This window comes from Amblyomma mixtum, chromosome 5 (genome assembly GCF_055824585.1).
Source record: "Amblyomma mixtum isolate Tamu chromosome 5, ASM5582458v1, whole genome shotgun sequence".
Taxonomy (NCBI): Eukaryota; Metazoa; Arthropoda; class Arachnida; order Ixodida; family Ixodidae; genus Amblyomma; species Amblyomma mixtum.
Window position 1 is genome coordinate 197,262,188 of NC_143016.1, and position 27,208 is coordinate 197,289,395.

Sequence of the window (27,208 nt, forward strand, 5' to 3'; positions counted from 1 at the left end):
GAGCTCGTACCTTTCGTAGTGCTGCAAACATCTTGTGAGACGGAGAGGTGTCCACCGACAGAGACATTTCCTTTCCTCAAAAACCAATTTACCGTCGAGCAAGGCGTAGAGCCGAACAGGCGATGGCGTTCTGTGGACTCCCTGGCAGCGTTGCAAGACGCTGTAGTGTTCCACTCTTAGAGGCGAAGCTTAGTATCTTAACCATACATCAGTTACACAAGCAGCAACACCGCGCTTAAAGTTTTCGCCTCCCCGCACTTTAGGTCAACGAAGCGCCCTCGAATTTCTTCGATACATTTGTTTTCTCTGAAATAGAGACGGAGGCAGGACTAAAAGCTTGACAGAGGTCCTGCCCTCTTTTCCAGCTTGGCAGGGCAGTACGCAAACGGCAAGATATCATTTTTTCACACAAGTACAAAGTATAAAACATAGGGAACGTTAAGAAAAAAACAGCGCTATCCATTGCAGCAGAAAAAAATAACAACCGGCTACAAAAAAGAGAACAAAAGTGTGACTTTACAATGCGTGGATGTCATCGCATACACTTTAGAAAATTTTTAAATAACGTGTTTCAATGCTCGAAAGGGCCAAAAAATTCTTAGTTTAACTTATTTATCAACACTGGCAGAGTATAACAGACAGACTGTTCGTTGTGATATGTTCTAGGTTTTGGCACTAACTACATTTCTTTGTGTACGGGCTTTGTCCGCAAGTCCTGCAGAACAAAGACTAATTTTCCCCAACTCCGCGAAGAACATTTGTAGCTTACTAGAAGCCTGTAATTGCATAAAACAAAGACAGCAATATTTCACATTTGAAAAAGAGGTCATGTGTGGGAAAGCACGTACACCAGGAGTGCATCTTAGAGCTCTTGCAGAAGTTGCTTAGTCTCAGAAGCTTCTGGTCAAAGCCAGCCTTCACATAGTGTTCGCATGATTTTAAGAGAGTGGCGTGTAAGCACGTCATGGTGATGCTTCATTTCATCGGTTCGAAATGGGTACTGTTGGACGGCGTAAAGCAGTTTGACTTCACTGGCGTAGATCATATGTGTTGGGTGTGCAACCCCAGATCCACGAAAAGCCTCATGCCGTTGAGCAGTGCCCATTCCGAACTGGTGAACAACGCTGGCTATCCGAACTCAAGAACGCTGGCTATCCGTGCCTTTTGATACCCGCTATTTGCGACGCTTTGCTGCAAAAGATCAATATCGCTTCAAGCGGACATCTAATAAGCAAGCAGCGAGATAATAGGCCTGTGACGGTAATTCCGGATCAGCATAACATACCGCACAATATCAAAAAGTTAGATGGTCGTTAAGGAGTGAACATGGTGTTTTCAACACCATGTAAGGTTGCAAAGATTTGCTCCTTGATAGAAAAACAACCTCCAATGTGCGTTATCAAACATAGGCTGCGATATACTGAATTCAGGTCTTAAGTCATCAAAGAGATACCGCTAAAGTGTGGGCGTGTCACATTGACAAGGACCGGCCGTTGTTTCAACGTTAGAGCGAGCAAGCACAAACGAACAATAAATAAAAAAACAGTGAAAAAAACCTCCCTGATAACCGCAGAGATTAAGAAGATTGTGAACCTGTGCTGGAAGGGGCAAAGTTTATCGGGAAGGGCAGGGAGTGGGTTGAAAGGGAAGTAATAGAGGCATTTTACATACAGAAAGATGGGCTCACGTGCAGAAGCAGTTCGTCGGTTAAACTCAGAGGCTGAATTTTTTAGATGTTCATGTGTAGACCTTGTGATTCGGTCACGTTATCGTTTCTCCAAATTTTTTCATACTTGTTCTGAAAGCAGTAAAAAACTGACGTTTATGTTTAAATACGATCTTGATTCTGTATATTTTTCCTTTTAGCTTATTTTGGCTTTGATAATGCACTGACAATGATAATAAAGAGGCACCGACCAAAAAGGTGTAGACAAAATGACAGACGTCTCGGCTTCCACACGGAAGCCTTGTCCACTGAAGGAAAAAATTTCCAACATAGAGCTTAAGTACGCTGCACTAATCGCCGCAGGCATCTAGCGTACACGGGCGGCAGATTACCGATGTTACGATTCAGCGTGTGATCTGTTGTCTGTATAAACAAGGACTCCAGATATTGGCGTGACGTCCAGTTTTTCTCACAGCCGATAACTGCGGCCTCTTCCCAAGCGATACTGTGCTTCGCGCTTTCGGCATGGTCAGCAAGTGCGTTGGAAGCCACCTTCTTGTTTCAGACGTCATTCTTGTGATCTTTCAGCCGTCTTTCGAAGTTTCCGCTTTCCCCTATGTAGGAATAATCGCAGTCTGAGCAGGGGATTTTATAAACTACGCCGGGAAATCTTTCCTTCTTCATCTTGTCTTTTACGGCCACCACCTCATGACGAAGCTTGCACGCAGGAACGTGGGCTATATGCACATCATATGTGCAAAAAGTGCGAGCTAATGACTCACGCCTGGCACGTAAGGGATGGCAGCTCGTGCACGGCAAGGAATGCGAGCGGGCTGAGATGGCCTGGCTGTTTGGCGTATAACAGCATCCACAAAGTGGTTTGGGTAGCCACATTCGTTGAGCTCGTGGCGTACTTGGCATAGGTCAGAGGCTTTATCCTGAGGCTCCGAGCATATTCTTTCCGCACGTCGGACGAGGGTAGAAACGACGAAGCGCTTGTGGCAAGTAGGGTGGACCGAGTTAAAATGAAGATACCGGCCTGTGTGCGTGTCTTTTCTGTGCACCTTGAATGACATTCGGCCATTGCATCGCTGAATCATAACATCCAGAAAAGGAAGACGTCCAGAAATCTCCTCCTCGACCGTGAACTGAATGGAACCTTCCATGCTGTTCAAATGGTTCGTGAAAGCAGCCAAGGCATCCTTTTTGGTTATGCAAAAGCAGTCGTCAACGTAACGAAAAAAGACCTTCGGGCGTGGCTGGAACTAAGCCAGAGCTCGGCCTTCCAATGCTTCCATTGTAAGGCTTGCTGTTGTGACCGAGATTGATGCTCCCACGGCAGTGCGGTGAACTTGTTTGTAGACAGTACCCCGAAAGACGAAGTATGTGTTTTCGAGGCAGAACTGCAGCAGCCTCAACAGGTCCGGTAGCTTGATAGGTGTTCTGGCACTCAGTCCGTCGTCGTTCTGAAGACCTGATCGGCACACATCCACAGCCAGATGCACGGGAACACTCGTGAATAGTGATATGACGTCAAAGGACACCATGACCTCGTCGCTGTCGATCGTGACCTCACGTACCTTTTCAATAAAATCGAAAGAGTTCCGTACGGAAGTCGGACCCTTGCCGACGAGTGGCGAGAAACCTTGTGCAAGTAGCCTGAAAGCCGGTACAAGTGAGAGCGGGTAAAATCCACTATTGGCCGAATTGGAACGTTCAGCTTGTGGATCTTAGGGAGACCATATAATGCAGGTGCCGACCCGTTGTGACAAAGGAGTCTGAAGTACAAGGACTTGTGCTGAGGCGGAACAAACCGAAAGACGTCAGCCAAAAGCCTCTGTAGCTCTCGCTCTACCTTAAGTGTGGGGTCCCGCTTGAGCCGCACGTACTACGTGCCTTCATCCTTCAGAAGCGTCGTCACATTTTCTACGTAGTCGCAGTTGTTAAGGATGACAGTGGCGTTGCCCTTGTCAGCAGGGAGGATTACAATATCCGCGTTGCTCCGGAGGCTCTTGACTGCAACACGCTCCTCAGGAAGGAGCGGGGTGGGAAGCCGACGTGGCAGCTTGGCGAGTATGCTGATCGCACGGGTGCGAGCCTCCTCTCGGCGACTGTTTTCCACAAGAGCTACAGCCTGTTCAACAGCACAAATGATTTTTCTTGTGTCAGGTGCCGCTCTCGTGTTGAAGTTCAAACCGAGCTCCAGCACGGCGAGCTCTGCTCGGGTAGGCCTATACGAAGACAGGAACACACTGTCTTCGTATAGTGAATCACCGGCGTACAGTGATTCACTGTCACCCAAACGCGGTTCCTCGTGAACGAAAAAACCTTGTTGTATTGCCTTATCTTCACAAGATTTCCCACAATTTGAAAAGAATTGGTCAACGAGCGAATGCGACCGTCGTGTTCTCGGCGCCGAAAAAACTTGCAACGTTGTGCAAACTGGGAAAACCCAACACAAACAAAGCGCGCGGATGCACAACTAGGCACCAGAAGCCATACGTCTCGTGCGATGAAGGTGTTGTGTATAAGATGCCCTTGTCATGCGGGAAACACTATATCGGCCAGACGGGGAGATGTCTGAACGAGCGCCTAATGGAACACGCTCGCAACGTCAGAAACGGGCAAGGCTGATCGCTCGTTGACCACATTCTCGCATGCAACTCAAAAACTTGTAAGCCTTTCTTTGATAAATGTCGGGTAATAGGAAAAAGCAGAGAAAGGGTAACGCGCGAAATCATTGAAGCCGAAAAGATAAATAGGTCAGGAGGCGCGTGTGTAAGCACACCTTCCATTCTCCTCTCAGATAAAGAGCTCGGGTTTCTAAGGAATTGATACTGTTCGCACATGTGATTACTGTTTTCTGGCGTATAAATGTGATGCTTCAGGAGAATAAAATTTGTTGGAAGTTAGCGCTCGTGCTGTTCGTTTCTCGTCTCTTGTGTCCTCGTCTTTTGCTGCGCTACAGTATATTGTAACCCTTTCAGGCGCTTTGTACACAATTGTGTAAGCGGCAAACTTACAGCTTTTCCTGAGAAACTGGGGCACTTAACAGTGATTACATTATTTCAGTCAAAATGACTACCTTTCTTGTTGCAAATAAGTTGCTTTTTTATACGATGTAGCGAATGCCGTAAATAATATTTCACATAAGAGTGAGCTAGGTAGCACTTTGTCCGCCGTTTTTGTGCACACAGATTTTGCCGCGAGTGAAAACATTGATTGTTTTTGCTCAATTTCGAGCATAATGTGAATCTTCCAAACACAAAGCGATTCCACGATCCCTAGGGTGTTTACCTGACACACAACATTTCGATGTTACTATTTCTAACAAATCAGATAGTTTGTACGGAATTCTCCTTATCGTTGTAAGAACTGACCTGCTGGTCTTTCACGTTCGAAAACTAACAAAGTCCCTTTCTTGAGGCCTGAATATACTACTTAGGTGAAAAAATAATTAATTTTAGTGAAAACAAAAATGGCGCCTGAAAGGGTTAAAGCTTTCACTTTAAAACGAAATGCAAAAATTTTAAAGCGCGCCTCTGGAACAGCTATACATGAGAAGTGCAATTAGAAGAGAGAAGGAAAGCCGCGCCACTGCAAAGCGCCGTATCTCAGCGCTGCGCGAGCCTACACTTGTTGAAAAGCAGCGGCAAGTTAGCGCGGCGAAGCGAGATCATCTTGCCATGACACTCGATTTTCGCGCCCACACGGCGCGCGCAGATACCCGCGAATATCCAGGCGCCCTCTTTCGAAGCGAGCCCCGGCGGCGAAACGGGCTAACGCCGCACATCGACTTTATCAGGCGCGTTACGTAACAGCTCGAGAGTGAGGGCGAAGGCTGTCGTCACGCGGCGCACTCTCGCAGCAAGCGCCGGTCGGAGACAGCAGCGCCGCGGTGCGTCCCCGCAGCCGCTCCGCCGGCTGGAGCCATGGGCCATGTATTTTTGAAAACGACTGTACCTTCTACTGACCGCAAGGCAGAGCTGCCTACAGCTCTGAGCATGACATTAATGGGTTTTCCAACACCGTGAAGCCATTTTGAGGAGCCCCTCGCCACTTACAGTATCGAAACTCAACCACGTATATGCGCGCCGCCTTGACAGTTCCTTAACTGAATTGGGCCAGCAGTAGTTATTGCCGTTCTACGCATACATGACCGTCAATGTAGTTTTAAACTCATTTCGCTGCATCGCTCTCATCACTCTTTAAAGGGAAGCTGAAGAGATTTTCGAATTCATTAAGATGCTCACGTATGGATGTGGGAACCTTAAAAATCATGCGGGTGAAATTTTTTTGCAGATTAATCACTTAGGAGCGACGTAATCGCCGTTTAAAATTGCGCGGTAGCTCCGCCCCCCGCTGTCCGCCGAGCGCTGCTGATGACACTGACGATGCGAACCGAAACCGGAAACCGTGGGGTGGTGACGTAAACGTTGGTGTTCCGTCGCCTTGCAGCCTCCGCGACCGAGCTTGTTTCTGCGTGCGTGCCATCATAAGCTGCTTCGAGCTGCCGTGTGTTTCTTTATTTGTGCGTTTTTATGTTTGTGGTGACGTACAGAAACGTGTGCAGCATCGAGTGAAGCGGTGAACCATCATGCCGGCGTTCTGCGCAGCCTTCGGCTGCACTAACACCAGCGGCCGCGACGATGTGGTCTTTCATTATTTCCCGCAAAATAAAAAGCTTTCCGCGAGGTGGGTCGCTGCTGTGAAGCGAAGGGATTTCAAGCCCTCAAAGACTACAGTGCTATGCTCTGACCACTTTTGTGATGAAGACTATAACCAGAGCCTGTCGATAATGCGTTCATTGGGCCTGTCAACAAAGTCAGCTCGACTGAAACCCGGCATTATAGTCTGTCTTCGCGCACAGCAGCTCGTCACCGCCACCGAGGCCAGCTTTCGCGAAAAGGAGGAAGCTCGAGGTAAGAATTTGTGTATTAACTCTATGAGAATTTGACTACGCGAACCGGTGTTCTGTGTAGTGTATGGCGCGTTATTTCGTGGATGCAAGACTTTCGGTAGTAGTGAGATGAACGGCGCTGGAATGAGAACGTCAGGACGGCAGCAAACTGCAGCTTACAAAATAAGTGCTTAGCTTTTATGCTTGCAGGCATGCATCATGCATCTCGTACAGCATTACTCATATCAGAGCTCGGCCCTAAATTTTTTGGCTGAATAAAAATCTTAAACTGCTACTAATACTGCAAGAGCTGGAGCGACGCGAAGTGCGCCTCACAACCGGAGACTGCGCACCGCGCGTGAGCAGAGAACTTCGTTCGGTATGCGAGCATGTGAAAAGACGTTATATGCAGCCTCTTTACTCAATTATGTTGGAGCTCACATATTCTAGGATTCATGCGTAGCCCTCAGTGGCGAGAACATAGGGAGTAATACGCGGCACATTTTTCTTCGTGCTCGGAGCGCCGAGAAAACTCTTTGCAGATGTTTCTTTGGTTTCGCCTGGGGCCTGGCTGATAGCCGCCTCGTCAGCGCCCAATGTGCGCAGTCATGGCGCTTGCAGCCCGGCCCCAAAGCGTACACTTTTCTCTCTTTTTTTTTTAGCGATCTACGTCGGGCGCGCCCGCTGGCGCTGTGTTAGCGCATAAAGTTGCCTGCCAGGGTGGAAGTTTTTAAAGAGATATTTTTTGCTTGGCTATAGTATTTGCAGGAGGTGCTCCAAATCTGCATATACAACATAATATGAAAATAAAAATTTAATTAAGATATGCAGTTTAGTGAGCTAATGGAAGCCTTCTGCCTATTACTGGTGTCTTCCATATCCCCCAATATAGCCCCAGGGATAAAATTAATACAAGGTTAGTTACCCATTTTTAAAATAAGTTTTGAACCTTCTAAAGAAACACCTGGTATATAATAAATGACCTCACTTTGCACGGAGCTCGCCAATCAACAAAGTGGTTTATGAAATAAACCAGAAGATTTTACTCATACTGAAGCACACTTTTGTTCTGTTTGCAACAATAACATCATATGGCTTATGCCTTTCAGGTTCTTGCCGAACTGCTGCAAGATCAAGACTGCACACCAGACGATAGTGCAAATCAAGAGTGCATGGAAAATGACATCACACCTGGAGACTGCACACCAGACAGTCAAGAATGCATACCAAACAGCAATACAAATCAGGACTGTGCAACAAGTCGAATGCCGCTGACAGATGCTGCTGAGGACCCTGCACTGAACTTTTGTAAAAGTGCTGACAAGTCTGTTCAAGTTCTAATGCAGCCAATACCAGTAAAGTGTTCTGCCAGGAATACATTTATAATAACACATGTAGTCGTAAAAAATTGCCGAGTGCAGCATGGCTTCATACATTAATAATAATATATAATTGTGCGCCACGTGTGCTACAGCCAGCCTTGCGATTCGGCCTGCTCGGTTGCAGCCCGAGGCCATCGAGTTAGTGAAAAAAATCACTTGTCGCTTGATCTGAGAACAGCCCGATAAAGGCGGCCGCAAACGGATGGAGATATTCCTACAAGGGCTTGCAGTATGAAGCAACTCGCCTAAACAAGGATTTTAATTTACTGCCAGATACCATCTAGGCACGCAGAACGGAAGGCGCACGTTTGTCACCTCGACGAGTTCTGCCGCAAAGCGCCGCGGACTACTATTTTACGCGTGTGTTATGAACCGATCCGGCACGCAGCGAACGTGAAGCGATGCCAGCTTAAAATTTGCGTGCAAAAAGAGCCTGATAACTTCTTGCGCATGTCAGTGGTCTGTGTGGATTACAAGCAGATTTTCGGCAGCACCGACAAGCGGCAAGACAACAGTGCCGACGATCGCATCCCGCTTACATTGCATTAGGAAAATTTCGTGGAGCAGTGCTATACAACATTTGCTCACTTCAAAATTAATTTATTGTATCTCTGAATGAAGTTTGGCTAGAAAAGTATGCTTACGAAAGGACATTTCCAACACGTGGAGATGCTGACACTTCGCTTTCGTTCAAGCCAAAAGCACGGCTTGCGCCAGCATCGTTGCTTCCTTGGAGCGGTTTGCTCTTTGCGATTGGTTCGTACATGTAGGGGATGACGCCAAAATCCTCCTGGTAATCTTCGATGTGTTCCATTGTGATATAAGCATCAAACGAACAGCCCGAACCACCGCGCGACGCGCTTCATGTACTACATCGGCGGCGACCGAGCCAGGCTCACCGAGCCAACGCCAGTGTTCACGTCACGAGGCGCCCAACCAATCGCAGGCGGCAACGAGGCGCGCGAGCTGGCCCGAGGCTGCTGCTGCACTTTTCGCCAAAATAAAATAGGTTTACGCTTTCCTCTGCCTAATTTCGATGAGAAATTCGAATTCCGAGGGTGGAAAACTGTAAAGTGCATCTCTTCACTCAATTTTTTGGGGAAACCTTTCAGCATCCCTTTAAGCACAGAAAAGCATCTAGCCGCGTGGTATTAGCCGAGCGTAACCGCACTCTGAAGCGCGGAGGCTTGGCGCGACCATTTACTGCTATAGTTAAAATATAATGTCCTGCATTTAGGTGAAAGGAATCATTGACGTTTGAGGTATATGGTATCCATTTGGGTGCAGTTGTACAACGTCCACGCTGCATCATGGCCACTTGTAAAACGTGGATACAGTTCTGCCCCAACCCCAGCCTGCAGAGGACGCCGTGCCAGCTGCGAGACCAGAGGGTTTGAATCAAGCACTTCGAACCGTCTGCGTATCTGCGGTCAGGATGGCTGTGTCACGATGCTGCGCCTACTCGAGGAAGGACTGGCTGTATTGAATGGCCTTGCACTTCAGCGTAAACTGCACTCCATGTACATTTTAGTTTTGATTACAATTGCTTCAAATTACCCCGGTTAGCGACATGAAGCAGGTCTCGAGGTTGCGCGCAGGCCCTATGTATGGTGCAATGCTCTAGCGTTGAGCAGGTTTCCTGACGCTAAAATTTGTTTTTAATATTGTCATGCTGGTGTTATGAAGCTGTTATATTCTTTCAGTGCCCCATTTATATCTTGGTGCGCCTATTTGCTAGCAAAATTTGTACCACTTCAGGGCTTTTTCCCGTCTGCACTGCGACCATTGACATGATTAGCCAGCTTAAACAGTGCTACTGTTTGTGCTGCCTGTGTCATGCTTTTTTGTTGGTGTGCTTTATCACTGTATTTGTTTCGTTGATGTAATAAGCCATCAATATGAAAAGATAATTGCCGTAAACTCTGTTGTGAACTGCGGACATGGGACTGTGCTTTGTGGATCTCACCTTGCTATACTCGGAGACCAGGTATCGTCTTTGTCAAAAGTAACCCAGCCGCCGTGACGACCAGCGGAGCGGGCTCCCTGCCAAGTGGCAGCGCTGCGGCCGCTGGCGCTGGCCCTCGCGCTCCGGTTGCGTGTGTAAACTGTCTGGCGTAAGCCTGCGCCCTCGCCCTCTTTCTTTAGATGATAAAAAATAAGTAGGTAGCATGCGCAGCGTGCGAGTTCGCACCTTTCGAGCGCTGTGGTACTGAAGGAGTGCGCTGCGCAAGCTAAACACGCCCAATTTCGGGCTGGGCCGTGAAGCCACGCTCTTTGCTAGAAAAACTCACCCGTGATTTTCTTTTCTGCATGTTTCAGGAGTCGGCAAAGTAAGAAGGGGAACGTATCTCGAAAACTCAGTGTACTTTACAAAGGCTCCGTTTTATTTCTGACGTTGAACGTTTTGCGGTTGGATGAGAAAAAAATTAACCACGCTTTCCAGCTGTTTCGAAGGCACCTATTGCTACATTTATCATTACTTGCCTCTTGATTGCGCAACAAACTGTCAAGTACTTTACACGATGGCAATTACCTCCTTGCGTTGGCTGCGGGTAATCTTTCCGTTTCAAACACGAACTACAAGAAACACTGTCACTCACAGGACGACCAGACGTGACTCTTGCTCACAGCTGCGTCGCATTCTAATTTCAGCGCCTGAGATCGGCGATGATAAGGCATTTAGATGACCGTCGGGTGCAGTTTTTGCCATCGTCACCGCCAAGTTGTTCAATTATCTCCGGGCGCTTTGCAAAAGAGCGCATAATTGAAAGTTGGCGTGGTATTACGGTCTCAATGCTCTGAACACCCACCCCCCCTCCACTCTCCATTTCTCACGGATTAAACGCACCCACTTAAAGCTATTTGATCATTCTGATTAAAACGTCCCGGCTGCTGATGGTATGTTACAAACACGTTGTATGCAATCTCTACGTTGTAGTAAGGCAGAAATGCCACAACGTTCTGTTGATCGATTTCTATGCGTAGAGTAAATGTTTAAAAACGATTAAATATCGCATCGGTCTGTAAAACATTGCATTATATTGGACGCGTAATTTTACGTATAATGCCGAAATACTCTCTATCACTAAGGGTGCCGATAAAAATATTGGCTCTCTATTTACTTTCAACATCCCGCACAATACTCGCCATGTTGAGACCAGAAACTTTGGGAGGGAGGAACGTGGCGGCTTCCGTCCCGATCGTATGCCGCACTTGAAGGCTGTATCCGGGGTGTCGTTCAAATGCTCATGATGACACCACTCTGCCAGTGGGCGCTGAACTGCTAAGCCGGTGACTAGTCAAAAGCGAGCAACACAAAAATAGTTTGCAAAGTCCCAATGCCGTATGCCCGGTTTGATTATTTCAGTGCGTATTTTTGTCAGGTTTGGGACACGATGTTCTCGTAAAGAGCGCCACGCGTTTGTGAGTATGAGTCACGCCTGGTCGACCTGTGAGTGACAGTGTTTCTTTTGGTTCGTTTTTGAAACGGAGATTACCCGCAGCCAATGCAAGAAATTAACTACCAACGCAGAAAGCATTTCCCACTTTGTTGCGAAACCAGGACGCAAGAAATTCAAAACGTAGCAATAGGTGCTTTCGAAAAAGCTGGAAAGTGTGCCTCATTTTTCTCTCATCCAGCCGCAAGAAGCTTAACGACAGAAAAAAACGGAGCCATTGTAAAGTGCACTGAGTTTTCGAGATACGTTCCCCTTCTTACTTTGCCGACACCCGAAACGTACAGAAAAGAAAATCACGGGTGAGTTTTTCTAGCAAAGAGCGTGGCTTCACGGCCCAGCCCGGAAGGAGCATTCAGCCAGTTTAGCTTGCGCAGCTGTAAGGAGATAGCGCCACCCAGCGGCGTTCGTGAGGAGAAGAAGACAAAGCACGAGGAGCGCGTGCGGAGGGGTACGCCGGGACAGGGCGAAGAGGATTACGTGGCAGAGAAGAGAAGAGCGCGGTGGACGACGGACGTGGACGAGTTCTGCTGGCTCCCCGAGTTCCGGGCTTGGGCCTCAGCCGCAGACGTCCGGGCCACCAGACCTGGACATCCATCGTCGAGAGCCTCAACCACCAGGCCCAGGCGCCACTCTTCTCCGTCCATCCGTCAGCTGCTCCACACAGGCCGCTTCTGGCGCATACGTGACTTTTCCGGGATACCAGACCTGGGAACCGTGCTGGGAGCCCACAGACGCCGACGCTGCGGTAGCGTTGCATCAACATTGGAACGCCCAGAGACTCCCTGACTGCCCGACACCCAGCCAGTCCTCCCCGCACGTTGCTCGAACAAGAGACAAGTAGTGTGACTTTCCTCTTTGACTTTCTTTTTCCTGTATTTTTCGTAAGCATTTTGTTGTGTTCCCCCCGTGTGTTTTTCCCGTGTGTTGTTGCGTTGCTCTCTTGTTCCTTTCCTTTTTTCTCACTCATATTGAAATTGGTTTCCTTTCCGATAAAAGCCGCCTCGTTTAGTGTTTGTACTTTTGTGTTTGTTTAAAATAAGACCTGCAATCCCACAGTCCTCACAAATTTGGCGTCCACGACAGGACCAGGTCGGTTTTTTATTTCTTTGCCTGTTGTGTTAATTTAGGAAAAGGATGAGCGCTTCAGAGTTGGTTGCTTTAGGCGAGCGCATGGGCTTGTGCGGCGCGGAGTTACGAGCGTGGGTGGAGGACGAGCTTCGTAAGGCACGGGAAGAGAGAGCCGCTGAGCGTGAAGCTACGAAGCAGAAATTAGAGTTAGAGCGTGAAGCTACGAAGCAGAAATTGGATATAGAGGCACGGAATTTAGAGACAGAGCGTGAGGCTGCGAAGGAACGTTTGGAGTTAGAGGCGCGGAACTTGCAGCTACAAATAAGGCTCATGGAGGGTGGCACAAATCCTCCGAGTGACCGTGGAGAGCGTAGCGTCTCACCGGCCAGCTCCATTAACCCGCACAGCCTCATACCACAGTTCAATGAAGCGCGGGATGACCTCGATGCCTACTTAAAGAGGTTTGAGCATGTGGCCACGGGGCAGGGTTGGCCAAAAGAAAAGTGGGCAACGGCGTTGAGCTTGTGCCTTGGCGGCGAAGCACTTAGGGTCTTCGGTCGGCTCTCGCCTGAGGATTCCGTGGATTATGACAATGCGAAGCTTGCCTTGCTTCAGAGGTTTAGGTTCACCGCGGAAGGGTACCGAGAGAAGTTTCGCCAGAGCAAGCCCCAGGACGGAGAAACGGCCTCGCAATATGCTGCCAGGTTGTTTAGTTTCTCTGACCGTTGGGTCGAGATGCGGGGAAAAGGCCGCACTTTTGAGGTGGTTCGCGAGATGGTCGTGAGCGAGCAATTTCTGAACAACTGTCATTCTCGTTTAGCTCTTTTCTTACGTGAACGGGAGGGCAAGACAGTTTCCAAGCTGGCGGAGGCTGCCGATCATTTTCTCGAAGCACAGCGGCAAAATAACTTGTTGTTCTTCAAAGAACAGGGGGAGCATACGATGAATAAAGCCAAGGACGAGGTTTCAGGTTCACAATCTCGCCTGCGGTGTTTTCTTTGCGAGAAGACTGCGCACAAGGTGGCGGATTGTCGGACGAAGCCGAAGCAATCGTATTGCACCTGGTGCCGCGAGGTAGGACATGATGCCCAGTCATGCAAAGCTAAGAGGCCAGGAGACCGTGAGGAGTCCGCCTGTTGCATGACACCTCGATATTCACATCCCGATAGCACTGCAGTGGTAACGCGCGTAGAGGGCCAGTTGGGGGAGATGGTCTGTCCTTCCAACCCGGTGGAAACTGCTATGCCCGTGGCGCACGGTGAGGTGTTCGGCCAGCCTGGTTCGGTATTACGGGATACGGGCAGCACCGGCATTGTTGTGCGTGAGTCCCTTGTACCGGCAGCCGCACTTACAGGGAAGCAGGCTACATTATTCTTGGCCAATGGGACCCGTGTAGAAGTTCCGGAAGCGGAGGTGGTGATTTCCTCACCGTACTTTTCGGGTAAGGCCATCGCGCGGTGCTTGTCTACACCCCTATACGACATCATAATAGGCAATGTCCCTGGCGCTAAACCTCCTTTCTCGGTTGACCCGCCAGTTTCATTTCATTTTATTACCTTAAAGGCCCCTTAAAAGGGGTGTTACATAAGGGGTGGCAAGAGTAAAAACACAAATTCACAATGACAGGAAAGTTTCTACGTTATCGGTGAAAAGACTTGGGCAAGTGATAATGGCAACGTTGTTCGGAAGGCCGTTCCAGTCTGCGGCTGCACGAGGAAAGAAGGAATTAGAAAAAGTGACGGTGCGTGATCGTGGACGGGCAACTTGTAGGCGATGGCTGGTGCGGTGAAATATGCGTGCGGGTGGAAGAATATAAGGTGCGATGTGCATAGGGCTGTGGAAGAATTTGTGAAATAAAGACATGCTAGCAATGCGACGGCGGAGCGATAAGGGTGATAATCCGGATGCTGTTTTTAAGGACGAAACACTGATGTCATAAGAGTAGGATGAGTGAATCTGATCAGGCAGTTTCCCTTGCCATGACGGGTGCGGTCGATGTTCCTTCCCTTACGGTGACAGCAAAGGTTTCAGAGAATAGTAAAAGCCCCACTCTGAACACACTCCACTTGTCACGGCCGGAGTTTCGCCTGAAACAGGAAGAAGACCCGACTTTAGAGGTGTGTCGCAGGAAGTTGGGGCAAATATTTCGTGGCAAGGGACAGACCGCCCACTCTTTTGATACAGATGAAGGTGTTCTCTTCCGGACATACCAAGTGTGTCCCGGCCAAGTCGTTGAGCAAGCGGTGGTACCGAAGGGCTTACGCACGCGAGTCCTTAAGTTGGCGCATAAGAGTGCATTGTCCGGCCATCAAGGAATACGGAAAACAATAGCAAAGGTGCTCAGTGAGTTTTACTGGCCCGGTGTACAGGCAGACATTAAGAGTTATGTCAGATCGTGTGCTAAGTGTCAACCGACTGTGTCAAAGGAAAGGGAGAACAAAGTAAATGACGCCGTGGTTCCATCGGTGCCGGCGGACAACGGCCGGCACAGAGTGTATAACATCGTAGGACGGGGACATTTAAAACGATGGTGGAGACCGAGGTCGGTTTGGAGAAACCGGTTTCACAAAGGAAAACGGAAGTACTCGTTGAAAGAGTTCTCGCGACGGTGAAGTGGTTTGATGTGAAGAATGGAATACGGAAGAATGTAGCCCACACCTGTTCTTGTTGGCATTGTCTGTGTTTGTTCATGTTTGTTTTTGGGTGTCGGCTACTTACTTTTTATGCTTTCCGTGTTTATCCGCCCTCTATGGACGCTTTACGTTGACTTTCCATGTGCTCTCTGTGCTGTGTGTGCGAATGTCTGTGAACGCTTCGAACATTGACGACCGTCGTATTGTGTGTGGTGTGTAGTGTGCGCGCTGTGGTGCGGTGTTCTGTGTTGCGATCGTCGAACGCGTCTGGTGTCGCTCTCCTGAAGTTGAGTTCTTTCCCTTGGAAAAAACTTCCGAAGAGGGGGCCTTCTGTAAGGAGATAGCGCCACCCAGCGGCGTTCGTGAGGAGAAGACAAAGCACGAGGAGCGCGTGCGGAGGGGTACGCCGGGACAGGGCGAAGAGGATTACGTGGCAGAGAAGAGAAGAGCGCGGTGGACGACGGACGTGGACGAGTTCTGCTGGCTCCCCGAGTTCCGGGCTTGGGCCTTAGCCGCAGACGTCCAGGCCACCAGACCTGGACATCCATCGTCGAGAGCCTCAACCACCAGGCCCAGGCGCCACTCTTCTCCGTCCATCCGTCAGCTGCTCCACACAGGCCGCTTCTGGCGCATACGTGACTTTTCCGGGATACCAGACCTGGGAACCGTGCTGGGAGCCCACAGACGCCGACGCTGCGGTAGCGTTGCATCAACATTGGAACGCCCAGAGACTCCCTGACTGCCCGACACCCAGCCAGTCCTCCCCGCACGTTGCTCGAACAAGAGACAAGTAGTGTGACTTTCCTCTTTGACTTTCTTTTTCCTGTATTTTTCGTAAGCATTTTGTTGTGTTCCCCCCGTGTGTTTTTCCCGTGTGTTGTTGCGTTGCTCTCTTGTTCCTTTCCTTTTTTCTCGCTCATATTGAAATTGGTTTCCTTTCCGATAAAAGCCGCCTCGTTTAGTGTTTGTACTTTTGTGTTTGTTTAAAATAAGACCTGCAATCCCACAGTCCTCACAGCAGCGCACTCCTTCAGCAACACAGCGCTATAAAGACGCGAACTCGTACGCTACGCATGCTGCCTACTAACTTTTTATCATCCAAAGAAAGTGAGCGAGCGCGCATGCTTACGTCAGCCAGTTTACACTCGCAACCGGAGCGCGAGGGCCAGCGCTAGCGGCCGCAGCGCCGCCACTTAGCAGCGAGCACGCTGCGCCGGCCGTCACGGCTGCTCGGCTACTTTTGACAAAGACGGTACATGTAAAGGTACTCGCACCAGTCTTTGTGCTGCGAATTATGCATGCCTAGCGTGTGTCTGGACGGGTTGCTGCCTTTCTACGCTCTCTTCTTTGCCAGCAACACTCATTGGGTTTCCAGTTGCTCATAAATAAGGACATGACTAACAGGAACTCGAGCACATTTAACTGGAGAAGGTTAGCGCGCGTTGAAAGGCAACAACCTCCATGGGGCACGGTCTCGAAAATGCGGATTCTACAAAACGACTGATTTATAATTCGCGCGAAAAGCATACGTATGCATGACGTCATTAACGTCACTCATACGTAGGTTGCCCCCCAAAATTCAGGGGCGCTGGGGTGCCCATGAGCCGCCATTTTTTGGACCAATGGGCGTCTATGGAGCCTTCGCTAGCATAGTACGTCTACCTTGGCCCATGTAGCTTTCGCTACAAAACCAAGAAAGAAAAGGTAGCGGCGCTTCCCTACCTGCATGAAGTTTCTCACAATCTAAGGAAGGTAGGCCAACGTTCTGGCGTCAAGACGTTCTTTACGGCGCCAGAAAAGCTGTTGATTTTGTGCTGAAAGAGCTGCCCCACGCGGACGCGAAAACCGGAGTGTCCAGTTAAAATAATAGTTCTTCAAAAATAAAAATAATAGTTCTTCAAAAAAGGTACATTCGTAACATAGCTAACATTGACCGTCAGTCTACAACAAGACATTTATTTGCAGAATATAATATTGTTAGCTTTGACCATCACTATGAACATCGCTTGTTGCATGTTTTCTATTTTTCTCAACATGACACTCAAAGTTCCCTTCTTTCTCTAGCGCTGCTGCAGCCTAGAGCTAATTCTTTAACTCGAATTTCCCAACCCTGGTTCGTTCCATTTTTTCGCACTCAGTACAAACTGCAATCATTAAAGCACAACCTACCAGTCTTGCTAAATAAACTCAAACAAGTAACCTTCAAATCGCCAAAGCAACTACGAATACACTTTTCACAGTTGTAAATGAGAGTATGATTGCAATGACAAATATTCTACCATGTCTCTATTTCTTTGCACATTTTTGTTCATAGCGTTGTGAATATTTTTGTTGTGCTGCTCGGAACCGACGTCTGCTGTTGCCTTTGTAAACGGCTCCAGGGCCCAGTCAAGTTGCTGGCTGCAACTTTTAGCCCTGGAGGCCGTCCAGTATTCTGGTAAATAAATATGAATTGCAATTGAATTGAAACGCAAAGATCCCTATGCGCCCTGCAGCAGGTGGGTTGTCTACAAAGTTCCACTCTCATGTGCAAGGATTTACGTAGGCCAAACCGGCAGATGTTTGAACGTGCGTCCTCAAGAACCAAATAAAAAAGTCTGTAACATAGCCACATACGGCATTGTAAAAAATGCGACGCGGAACCACTTTGCCATCCCTTGTTTGATAAGACGATCATTTTTGTATCGACACCGCAACGAACTGACTAGTGAAATCGTGGAAGCCTTGCAGATAGCTCGGGTAGAGGATAAAGGTTTCAGTAGGCCGTCTGCGGCATTATCCTTATTTCTTGGCTTAGCACGTGGCTTGGCTTTTTGTCAGCAAGTTTTGCGTGCTTTTTTTCCCTCCAGCTGATTCAGAAGGGCATCAGTGCTCCTTCCCGCAATAAACGCTGAGTTGAAAGCTAGCGCTCGCCCCGTCTCGTCGTCGTCTTTGTGTTTCTGCGCTGTTTCTTTAGTTCAGATGTCTTGTGTCCTACGGAGTCACAATAGGTTTTGTTTGGTTAGGGTTTTTGGGGTATAACTTCCCAAAGCGACTAAAGCAGTGAGTGGATGGTTTAGGATACTTTTGACGACCTCGGGATCTGTAATACGCAGTCATCGCACGGCACACGGGCCTCTGGCATTCCGCCTGGATCGAAATACAACCGCTGCAGCCGGGATCAAACCCGCGTATTTAGAGTCACCTGCCGAGCGGCATGACCCCTGAGCCACCGCGGCGGCTAACAGCGGTAAAGAAAGGGCGCAAATAAATCCTTAATAAAATAAAAGTCGCTGTCACTTCTTCTGATAAAAATGGCACGATAATTTGCTATAAGATGATCACCCTTTTCACGCATTGAGGCAACTAATTCCTCACTGAAGAATGAAAAAGATGACAGCAATTCATAAGCGCTCAACCGCATCTGATGGGAAGAGCAACAGCGTATGGTCGAAAGGCAAAGATAACGAACATGTGTATAGGCGCACCAGGGGTCACCAACCACGTTAGATGACAATAAAACGAAGGAAAAGCCTGAAGCAACAAATACAAGAGACACGACGCAGAGTTTTGCCTTCAACGAAAGCAGTTTCTTTCCGTGTCAGTGTGGCTGACGGAATGCTAACACGCGTGCCAACTTATCTTTGGGACGTGAGACGCTTCCTTTAGCTTTATCATTGAATTGGACTTGATAAATGCAAATAACTTTGGTGCACATCGATTTCGCTAGAGGCAGGCGGGTGACAGCATCGTTTCATACCGCTAGCACAATTGGCGCTCCATCCGACACCCTATAATGCAGGGTGAAACCGCTTTTCTGGAAGGTGCCTCATGTTTGTTGTCATTTGATGTTTCGGAATTTTTCTTGGTTTTCGTGCTGCCATCCACCCCTGATATGGTTGTACTGATTTTCTATCTCTGGCCTGTTTCTCCAGAATGAACGTTCAGTAGAGCCGCCGCGGTGGCTCAGCGGTTACGGTGCTCGGCTGCTGACCCGAAAGACGCGGCTTCGATCCCGGCCGCGGCGGCTAGAATTTCTTTGGAGGAGAAATTCTAGAGGCCCGTGTACTGTGCGATGTCAGTGCACGTTAAAGATCCCCAGGTGGTCGAAATTTCCGGAGCCCTTCACTACGGCGTCTCTCATAGCCTTAGTCCCTTTGGGACGTTAAACCCCATAAACCAAACCAAACCAAACGTTCAGTAGCCAGTAAGCGCTTGTGTTCGCTGCCGGTTTTTTCGCCGCCGCCACCATTTTCGCTGGGCAACGATAAATGCGCACCAACGAGCCAGGCTTCTCACGTTATTCGGGATTACTTGAGGCAGAAATGGTAATAGCGCTATAGCAAGACGTACACAAGAAAGACTGACGCAGGACATGCGCTGTCGACCATCTGTCGAAAACCCAGGATAGCGCATGTCCTGTGTCAGTCTTTCTTGGTCAGTCTTTCTCGTGTACGTCTCGCTCTAGCTGTATTACCACTTCTGTCTCAAATAATGCACTATCTAGCTCAAACTGACATTCGGGATTATTCTTGCGTTACGCCATTCCAACGGGTTTTCTCCTAATTTCGGTTGAAGGAAATGAGATCATCCTCCCATCGCTGCCGTACCGAGCACGTTGCCGCCCCGCGGGGTGTTGGCTCCGCCCAGAGAGAGCGTGTGCGAGTGGTCCGCCGTGACCAGCAGCAGCGTGTCCGCGGACGAGCCGAACCTGTCCAGGGCGTCGTCCACCGCCCGGTCCAGCTCCAGCATCTCCTCCAACGCAAGGCCGGCACGGGTCGTGTGGTGCGCGTGGTCGATGCGGCCGCCTGCGGGCAAGACACAGCACATTCGAGACGGCGAAAGACGCTCCCTCGAATAACGAACGAGGCAGCTAGCGACTGACCGAATGACCTTCATGCAAACACTCAAGCGGCAGTTGACTTGCCTCGAGTTCGTGCAGGAGGGTGTGTGTACAGCCAGGGCCATTAGAAACGCTGTCAGGTTCTCGGGAAAATAGGAGATCACTGATCATAATGCCATCGAGCATATGCAGTCTAGAACGGCATCGCCGAGAGAAGCTGGATAAGTTTATTTGAAATGAATTTAACCGCACAAGAACACGCACACAAGAAAACATTCTTGCAAAAACAGTCTTGACCTTATCTTTGCCTCAAATCCCAAATTCATCCAGTCATTGCCATGTGTTGATTTCCTGAGTGATCATAAAATGTTGCTTTTCGATCCCTCGATTTCAATTCCCGTCAGTGAACCTTCCATAAAATCCGCAGTTACAAGAAAGCCGATTTCGCTAAGATCAGCATCGAGCTGAGCCGGTTTTTTTCGCACTTCCGATTATCGCCATATAATCGAACAGTGGATGAAAACTGGCTACTTCATAAAAACAAACTATTATCACTCGTTGACGCGTACGTTCCCCTCATTCGTATACGTGGTGATACTCGAAGACCGTGGTACACTAGCGCGCTAAGAAGACTATCGCACAGAAAAAAAAACGCCTTTACCACGAGGTGAAGAATTCAAATTTTCCTTCAAAATGAAAAATATACTTTACATGCCTTCACCAATATGCAGATTTGTTGCGGAGCACTAAAAAAAATTCTTCCACCAGGACCTGATGAATATTATTCACACAAACCCGAAGAAATTTTGGACCTTACTGACACCAAGTACCAGTCGATCACAAAGCATTACCTTGGTCAACCAAGACGGATCATCTGTTCCCACTGAACTCCATTCAGACGTCATGATTCCATATTTTTCATCAGTTTTCACCCACGAACCTCCCTTGAACATACCACCATTTCCAGAATCAAAATTTTCTCAGATGCCCCCGGTTTGCATTACAAAAGATGGTATTACAAAAATAACTGACAATCTTAAAACATCGAGCGCACCTGGGCCTGATGGAATACCCGCGAAATTACTTAAAGTCGGCGGTGGAACGAACAAGTACATTTCCAGTCAATTCCTGAAAGTAATCTTTGAACAGCAATGGGTGAACTACCTAAAGATTGGAAAATAAGTAAAGTTGTGCCAGTGTTTAAGGCTGGTAACCGATCAGACCCATCCCATTATCGCCCCATTTCCTTGACATGCATTGCCTGCAAATTTCTGGAACACATAATATACTTACAAGTCGCATCGCATCTCGATCATAACTCTTTCTTTTTCACTAAACAGCATGGTTTCCGCTCCAGTCTCTCCTGCGAAACTCAGCGTTTTGAATTGACTACTGATCTTCACTTAAACCTGGACTCTTTATTCCAAACTGACACCATTTTTTTAGACTTTTCAAAGGCTTTCGATCGCGTACCCCACCATCATCTCATGTCTAAACTTTCCGGTCTGTCCAATGACCCTCTAAGTTTAGCATGGATACACTGTTTTCTAATAGATCGTTCTCAGTACACGGTAATAGACAATCATTGTTCAGGTCCTACTAAAGTTCTGTCTGCTGTATCACAAAGGTCGATCCTTGGCATCTCATCTTTTTCTCATCTTCATTAATGATCTTCCCTCTGGTATTTCTTCCACAATTCGCTTCTTTGCAGATGATTGCATTCTTTATCGCCGCATTGCTGCTAACAGGGACCAATTATTACTTCAGAACGACTTGAACATAATTGAACGATGGTGCTCGGAGTGGCTTATGTCGCTAAACATCTCAAAGTGCCAATACATGCAAGTGTCTCGCAAACATTCCAACCTCACTTACGCTTATTCATTGCTTCCAAACACATTAGCAAACGTGCAATCCTATTGACACCTCGGAGTTATCATTTCCAGCAATTTAACCTGCTCCGAACACATCTTGAAATTAGCAGCCACTTGATCCAAATCACTAGGCTTCATCAGATGATCGTTATACTTGGCTCCACCTTCTATCCGTAAATCAGCACATGAAACCTTCATCCGTAGTAAACTTGAATATGCATCTTCTATACGGAACCCTCATGAAGCGTACTTAATTAACACCCTAGAAACTATTCAGAACCGCGCAGCACGTTACACCACCTCAAATTATGATAGATACTGCAGCATGACCAGGATTAAATCAACGCTCACCCTTCTACCACTTGAGAACCGAGTAATCTGAGGGCTTTGATTTTCCATTAATTTTATTAAAACATTCCTTAGCTCCGCGACTCATTACTCCTACCTCCCATCAGAACATCGCGTCGCGTCCTTAATTCCCTGAGTGTTCAGCGTTTACATGATTCTACAATAGCCTTCAATAAACCATTCCTACCTAAAGCAATAGAAAAGTGGATCCAGTTACCAGACCACATTGTAAACAAGTGTGACGCTACTAAATTTGGAGACGCACTAATCGAACATTACAGCAAATGAAAAATCCTCATGCTTTGATTTTTACCATTTATTTTTCTTGTTACTATTCTCTCCTTTAACCTATCCGCCACCATGTATTGATTAGGACTGCATGCTAACATTTCACAGTGCATTCCAGTTTTTTTTTTAGTTTTTTTTTATTTTCATTTTTTGCATTGCGTTGTGTTGTATTTTACTGTATTAACATTGTTATTCTCCTTACTTTGTATTTCAACTGTTTCCCATCTCTTATGTAATGCCCGAAGAGGGAATTTAAGGGTACAATGAATGAATGAATGAATGAATGAATGAATGAATGAATGAAGAGGAAACACACAGGACAGGCGCTAACTTCATGATTTATTCGCAGGTAAGAGATAATAAATAATAGATAATAATGAGTCAAATCAAGTTAGCGCCTGTCCTGTGTGTTTCCTCTTCTTGTGTGCGTGTTCTTGTCCGCTTAAATTCATTTCAAATAAGCTATGCACCATCTAGCCCAAACATAAGTTTTGTTAAAGTAGCCGAATAAGTTTTTATGAAAAGCAGGACATGCGAGCCTTGTCGTGCCAAGCGGGATATTTGAGTCGCTCTTGCCTGAATGTGTCGCGTTCTGAAAGCGTCTCGGACAGAGGAGCTGTGCTGTTGCCAAGTATGGCTTCCCGGGCTACCGCGTTAAAAAAAAGGAAAGCGAGACAAATCGCGTCACTATGAAAACCAACTCGCCCAATCTGCGTTCTTCGCGCCAGCTTGACGATGGCGGCGCAGCTTCCTCGGGCTCTGCTCATATTTCTGCCGGTTTATACAGAACTTTTCGGAAATAGCCCGCCCTCTTACCATGCTCCTCAAGAAGCACGTCCCTTTCACCGGGGAGCCTGCTGCCTTTATCAGTGCCCTCACCGCAACACCTGTCTTGGCTCACTTCTATCCTTCAGCCAGCACGGAACCGACGCGGGCGCCCATGGCATTGGCGCCCTACTTGGTCAGCGGCAACGCATTGAGCTTCGCGTGATTGCGTGTGCCAGCCGTCTCCTCAGAGCGCAACCGTTCTGTCACCCAGCGGGAATGCCTCGCCCTCATTTGGGCAATTGCCAAATTCCGCCCTTACTTGTTTGGGCACCCCTTCCCTGTTATAAGGGATCATCAAGCCTTATGCATGCTTTCTTCGCTCAAAGACACTACTGGCCCGCTGGGGCACTGGGCTCTTCAAGAATATGTATAATCTGGCGTCCATAATGCGGCCGCCTGCACCAAGACGCAGATGGAATGCTCCGTCACCTTGTCGAGCCGCCTTCCTCCAACGACTGCGAGGCTGCCGCCTGCCTTTTGTCCGTATGGGACTTAAACGACATTTCTAAAGAACAGCGCTTAGATTCCTTGCGACGCTCCCCCATCGCTCGCCTTACCGCCGACAGCTTTGATGCTTCCTTCGACCTGTTTGTGCTCCACGAGGACATCCTGTACCGGTGCAATATGCTGCATGATGGCGCTGACCTTTTGCTCGTGGTACCTCAGCGCCTGCGTTGCAGCGGCTTTGAGCAGCTCCGTAATGTTTCCACGGGAATCCATCTTGGCGTATTCCACACGTAGGATAGCATGCGCCGCCACCCCTTTTGGCCAGGTCTTGACCGCTCTGTCCAGCGCTCTGTTGCCGCTTGCGAGCTCAGCCAGCGCCGGTAGCCCACGGTTCTCCTTCCCGGGCACCTTCAGCCGGCTCCCATCTCGATAGACCCGTTTTCCCGTGTTGTTTTCGACCTGATGTCTGCCATGGGTTTTCCGATGTCTGCCATGGAGACAAATGGATCGCCGTCGGGACGGACTACTCGACGCGCTACGCTATCGCACGAGCGATGTCAACCAGCTGCACCATTCACATCGCTGACTCCCTAATGCACGATGCCATACTCCCCAACGGGGCTCCCCGTCACCTGCTTACCAATCGCGGCCATTGCTTTCTTTCGCAAGTGGTCGCCGAACTTCTCCGCTCCAGCTCCGTTCGTGAGCAATTCGTCACGGCCTACCACCAAAAGACGAACGGCCTGAGCGAACTCAGAATCCTACCCTCAGCGACATGATTTTCATGTACTTCTCAGACCATCACCGTGACTGGTATATTAGCCTCCCATTTGGGAGATTAGCGTACAATTCCTCACGTCATGATGCAGTAGGTTAGGTTTCTCTCATTTTTATCTTCTGCTTGGCCGCGAACCTTCGCTGGCCTTCGAAAGTGCACTGTCCGCCATCGCCTCCACGAGTACTCAAGTACAGTATGCCATTGCCTACGTCCCCGCCGCCCGTTTTGTAGCTCACCAGAGGTTGCCCGCGTGAAAATTCTCGTGCAAACTCCGTCATGACTGTCGCCATCATGACTGACTGTCCGTCATGACTGACTCTCCTCGTGTTGCACTGGATCCCATCCCGCCATGTGGGCCCGCGTAAAAAGCTTCTGCCGCGCTATACAGGCCCTTGCCTAAGTACAGCGCTCTGCTTTTCCCACGGAGGGGAACGCTGTGAGGACGACGACGCTGCGGTGTGCGCTTGTCTTCTGTTCAGCTATCCATCGAAAATAACAAAGTTTGGCAAAGCTGAAGAAAGCCTCACTTGAATAAACATCCGCAGAAAGGGTGGCGTTGTTCTCGAAGAAACATAAACACCACCTGCGTGATGTGCAAGTGTGGCAGGAAACACCCCATGTTCTCAAATGCAGAAAGAAGTAATCACGTTCACATTAGGTCTGCCAAACAAAAACTGCGAAGAGACGGTGAAACTTTCGAATGCTAAGCCGAAAGCATGAAAGGACCTGCAACAAATAGCACACTTTTGAAACCAGGTATACATTACATACGCTTGCGCGCGCGAATACAGACAGTTTCTTTCCCGACCAGTTCTGTGAACGCGTAGATGGTTCTTGAATTTTCTCCTCCTAAAAGTAATCGTTATCTCGATACTTGTCAAGGTATTTGGAAGGGTCATGTGACCATTTTACGCTTGCATGAAACAAAGGCCTTGATGCTGAGTTCCCATGCCAAAGGCCCGCACATTTGTCCAGATTAACAACGCTACTGCGTACATCGGAAAACCTGCGAACAACCGTCATCGCATGTTCTATGCTGGTGTGGTCGTCACAATACTTCAATTTCAGGTGCTTCCAGTTCGAAACTTTAAATAGAGCTGTCATTTATTACATTTCGGCAAAGTGGCTCTAGGTACAGAGCGAAAAGTAGCGGTGACAATAGGCAGCCTTGCCGCACGTATGTATCACCAGCGCGAACACAACACAGGACGAAGAAGGAGAAGATAGCACAGAGCGCTGAACTTCCAACTTTTCTTTGAGCAAAACTGCACCCGCAATCATATACACATACCAGGTAAAATCCCACCAGGGGGGGTAATCAAGGCGCGCGATCGAATTGGTACCAACACGATGTCCAGGGCATCAAAAAGATAACTAGAATCGCACTATACCATGACTTTCATCAAATGAAGCACGAATGACATGCGGAAAACAAGACAATGTAAAAACAGGGTTATGTGTACGCAATGGAAAAATGGAAAACAGGGCGCTAATTTTGCTAAAAAAAAACTTGAGAAGGCGAGAACACGGTAAAAAGGTAAGCGATACGAACGGTGAGCGCCAATGATTAACACGGCTAGAACGAAAATGCAGTGTGCCCCTTAAAACCAGGTAATATCAGATAAAACCTGTTGTGTCCCCTTATTGCTTTTGTGTGTGTGCGCCCCCGCATCCTCCTCCTAACGACCACTCGCATCCTCCTCCTAACGACCACTCGCATCCTCCTCCTAACGACCACTTGCCCCTCGTCGCACGCTGTCGCCAGATGCCCCCCCATGGTGCGCCCCCGCATCCTCCTCCTGTTTTGGGAAGCCACTCCCTCCCGTGGACGCTTCTCCGCTCCCTCCTTTCTTCGGGCGGCCAGTTCGGCTCCTGCCTCGGTCGACGCTGGTCGCACCCTCATCGGCTTTAAATAAACGAAGTCTTAAAGTACCTTGTGCGTCTTTCGCTACATTCAACACAGCGACCGGACACGACAGTGGCGACGAGAAAGTGGATTCGACCCGCGCTACGCAACGCTATTGACAAGCCATGGCTACGCGAGGGTTTCCCAATCAGATACCAGAGTTCAACGGCTCATCGTGGTCATCGTGGGTTGGACGCCTTCAGTTCTACTTTGAAGCTAACAACATCACAGACCCAGCCTTGAAGAGGGCCAACCTGCTGACGCTGTGCGGGGAGCAGACCTACGATACTGTCTGCGCCCTTATTCAGCCAAGCACACCAGCGGCAGTGTCTTACGACGACATCGTAAAAGCGCTGCAAAAGCACTACGACCCAAGGCCATCCGAGGTCTACAGCCGGGCTCGCTTCCAACGACGAGATCAACTGGGAGGAGAAACTGTGAGCGCCTACGTAGCCGCGCTCAAGAAGCTCGCTGCCGACTGCAATTTTGGAACGCTGTCGACAACAGCTACCGGGCAGGAGGGAGACGCAGCTTCTTCTGCTAACACCACCATGCTTCCCTTGGACGTGATGTTACGCGACAGATTTGTGTGCGGACTGAGTGACGAGTCACTGCAGCAGCGCCTGTTCGCTGAGAAGGACCTCACATTCAGCAAAGCTTACGACATCGCCGTTCGAGCGGAGAGCGCCGGTCACCAGCAGAGAGGGATTCGCCGGAACACCGAGCCGGTACACCAGACAAGCAACCAGGTGCGCAAGCCTTCTGTTGTAAAATCGGTCAAAAAGGCACAACGCTGCTGGCGGTGTGACG

The 27,208-nt window shown here is 48.7% G+C and overlaps 1 protein-coding gene across 5 annotated transcripts in view; it reads right to left on the reverse strand.

Annotated features, from left to right (window-relative positions):
* Positions 1-27,208, reverse strand: part of LOC149345374 (alkaline phosphatase-like) — a 244,372-nt gene that overhangs the window by 31,836 nt on the left and 185,328 nt on the right. For all 5 annotated transcript variants that reach the window (XM_089546606.1, XM_089546603.1, XM_089546601.1 and 2 more), the window contains one exon: positions 19,697-19,894. In XM_089546606.1, the coding sequence (XP_089402732.1) occupies positions 19,697-19,894 (198 nt within the window). The remainder of the gene's footprint in view (positions 1-19,696; positions 19,895-27,208) is intronic.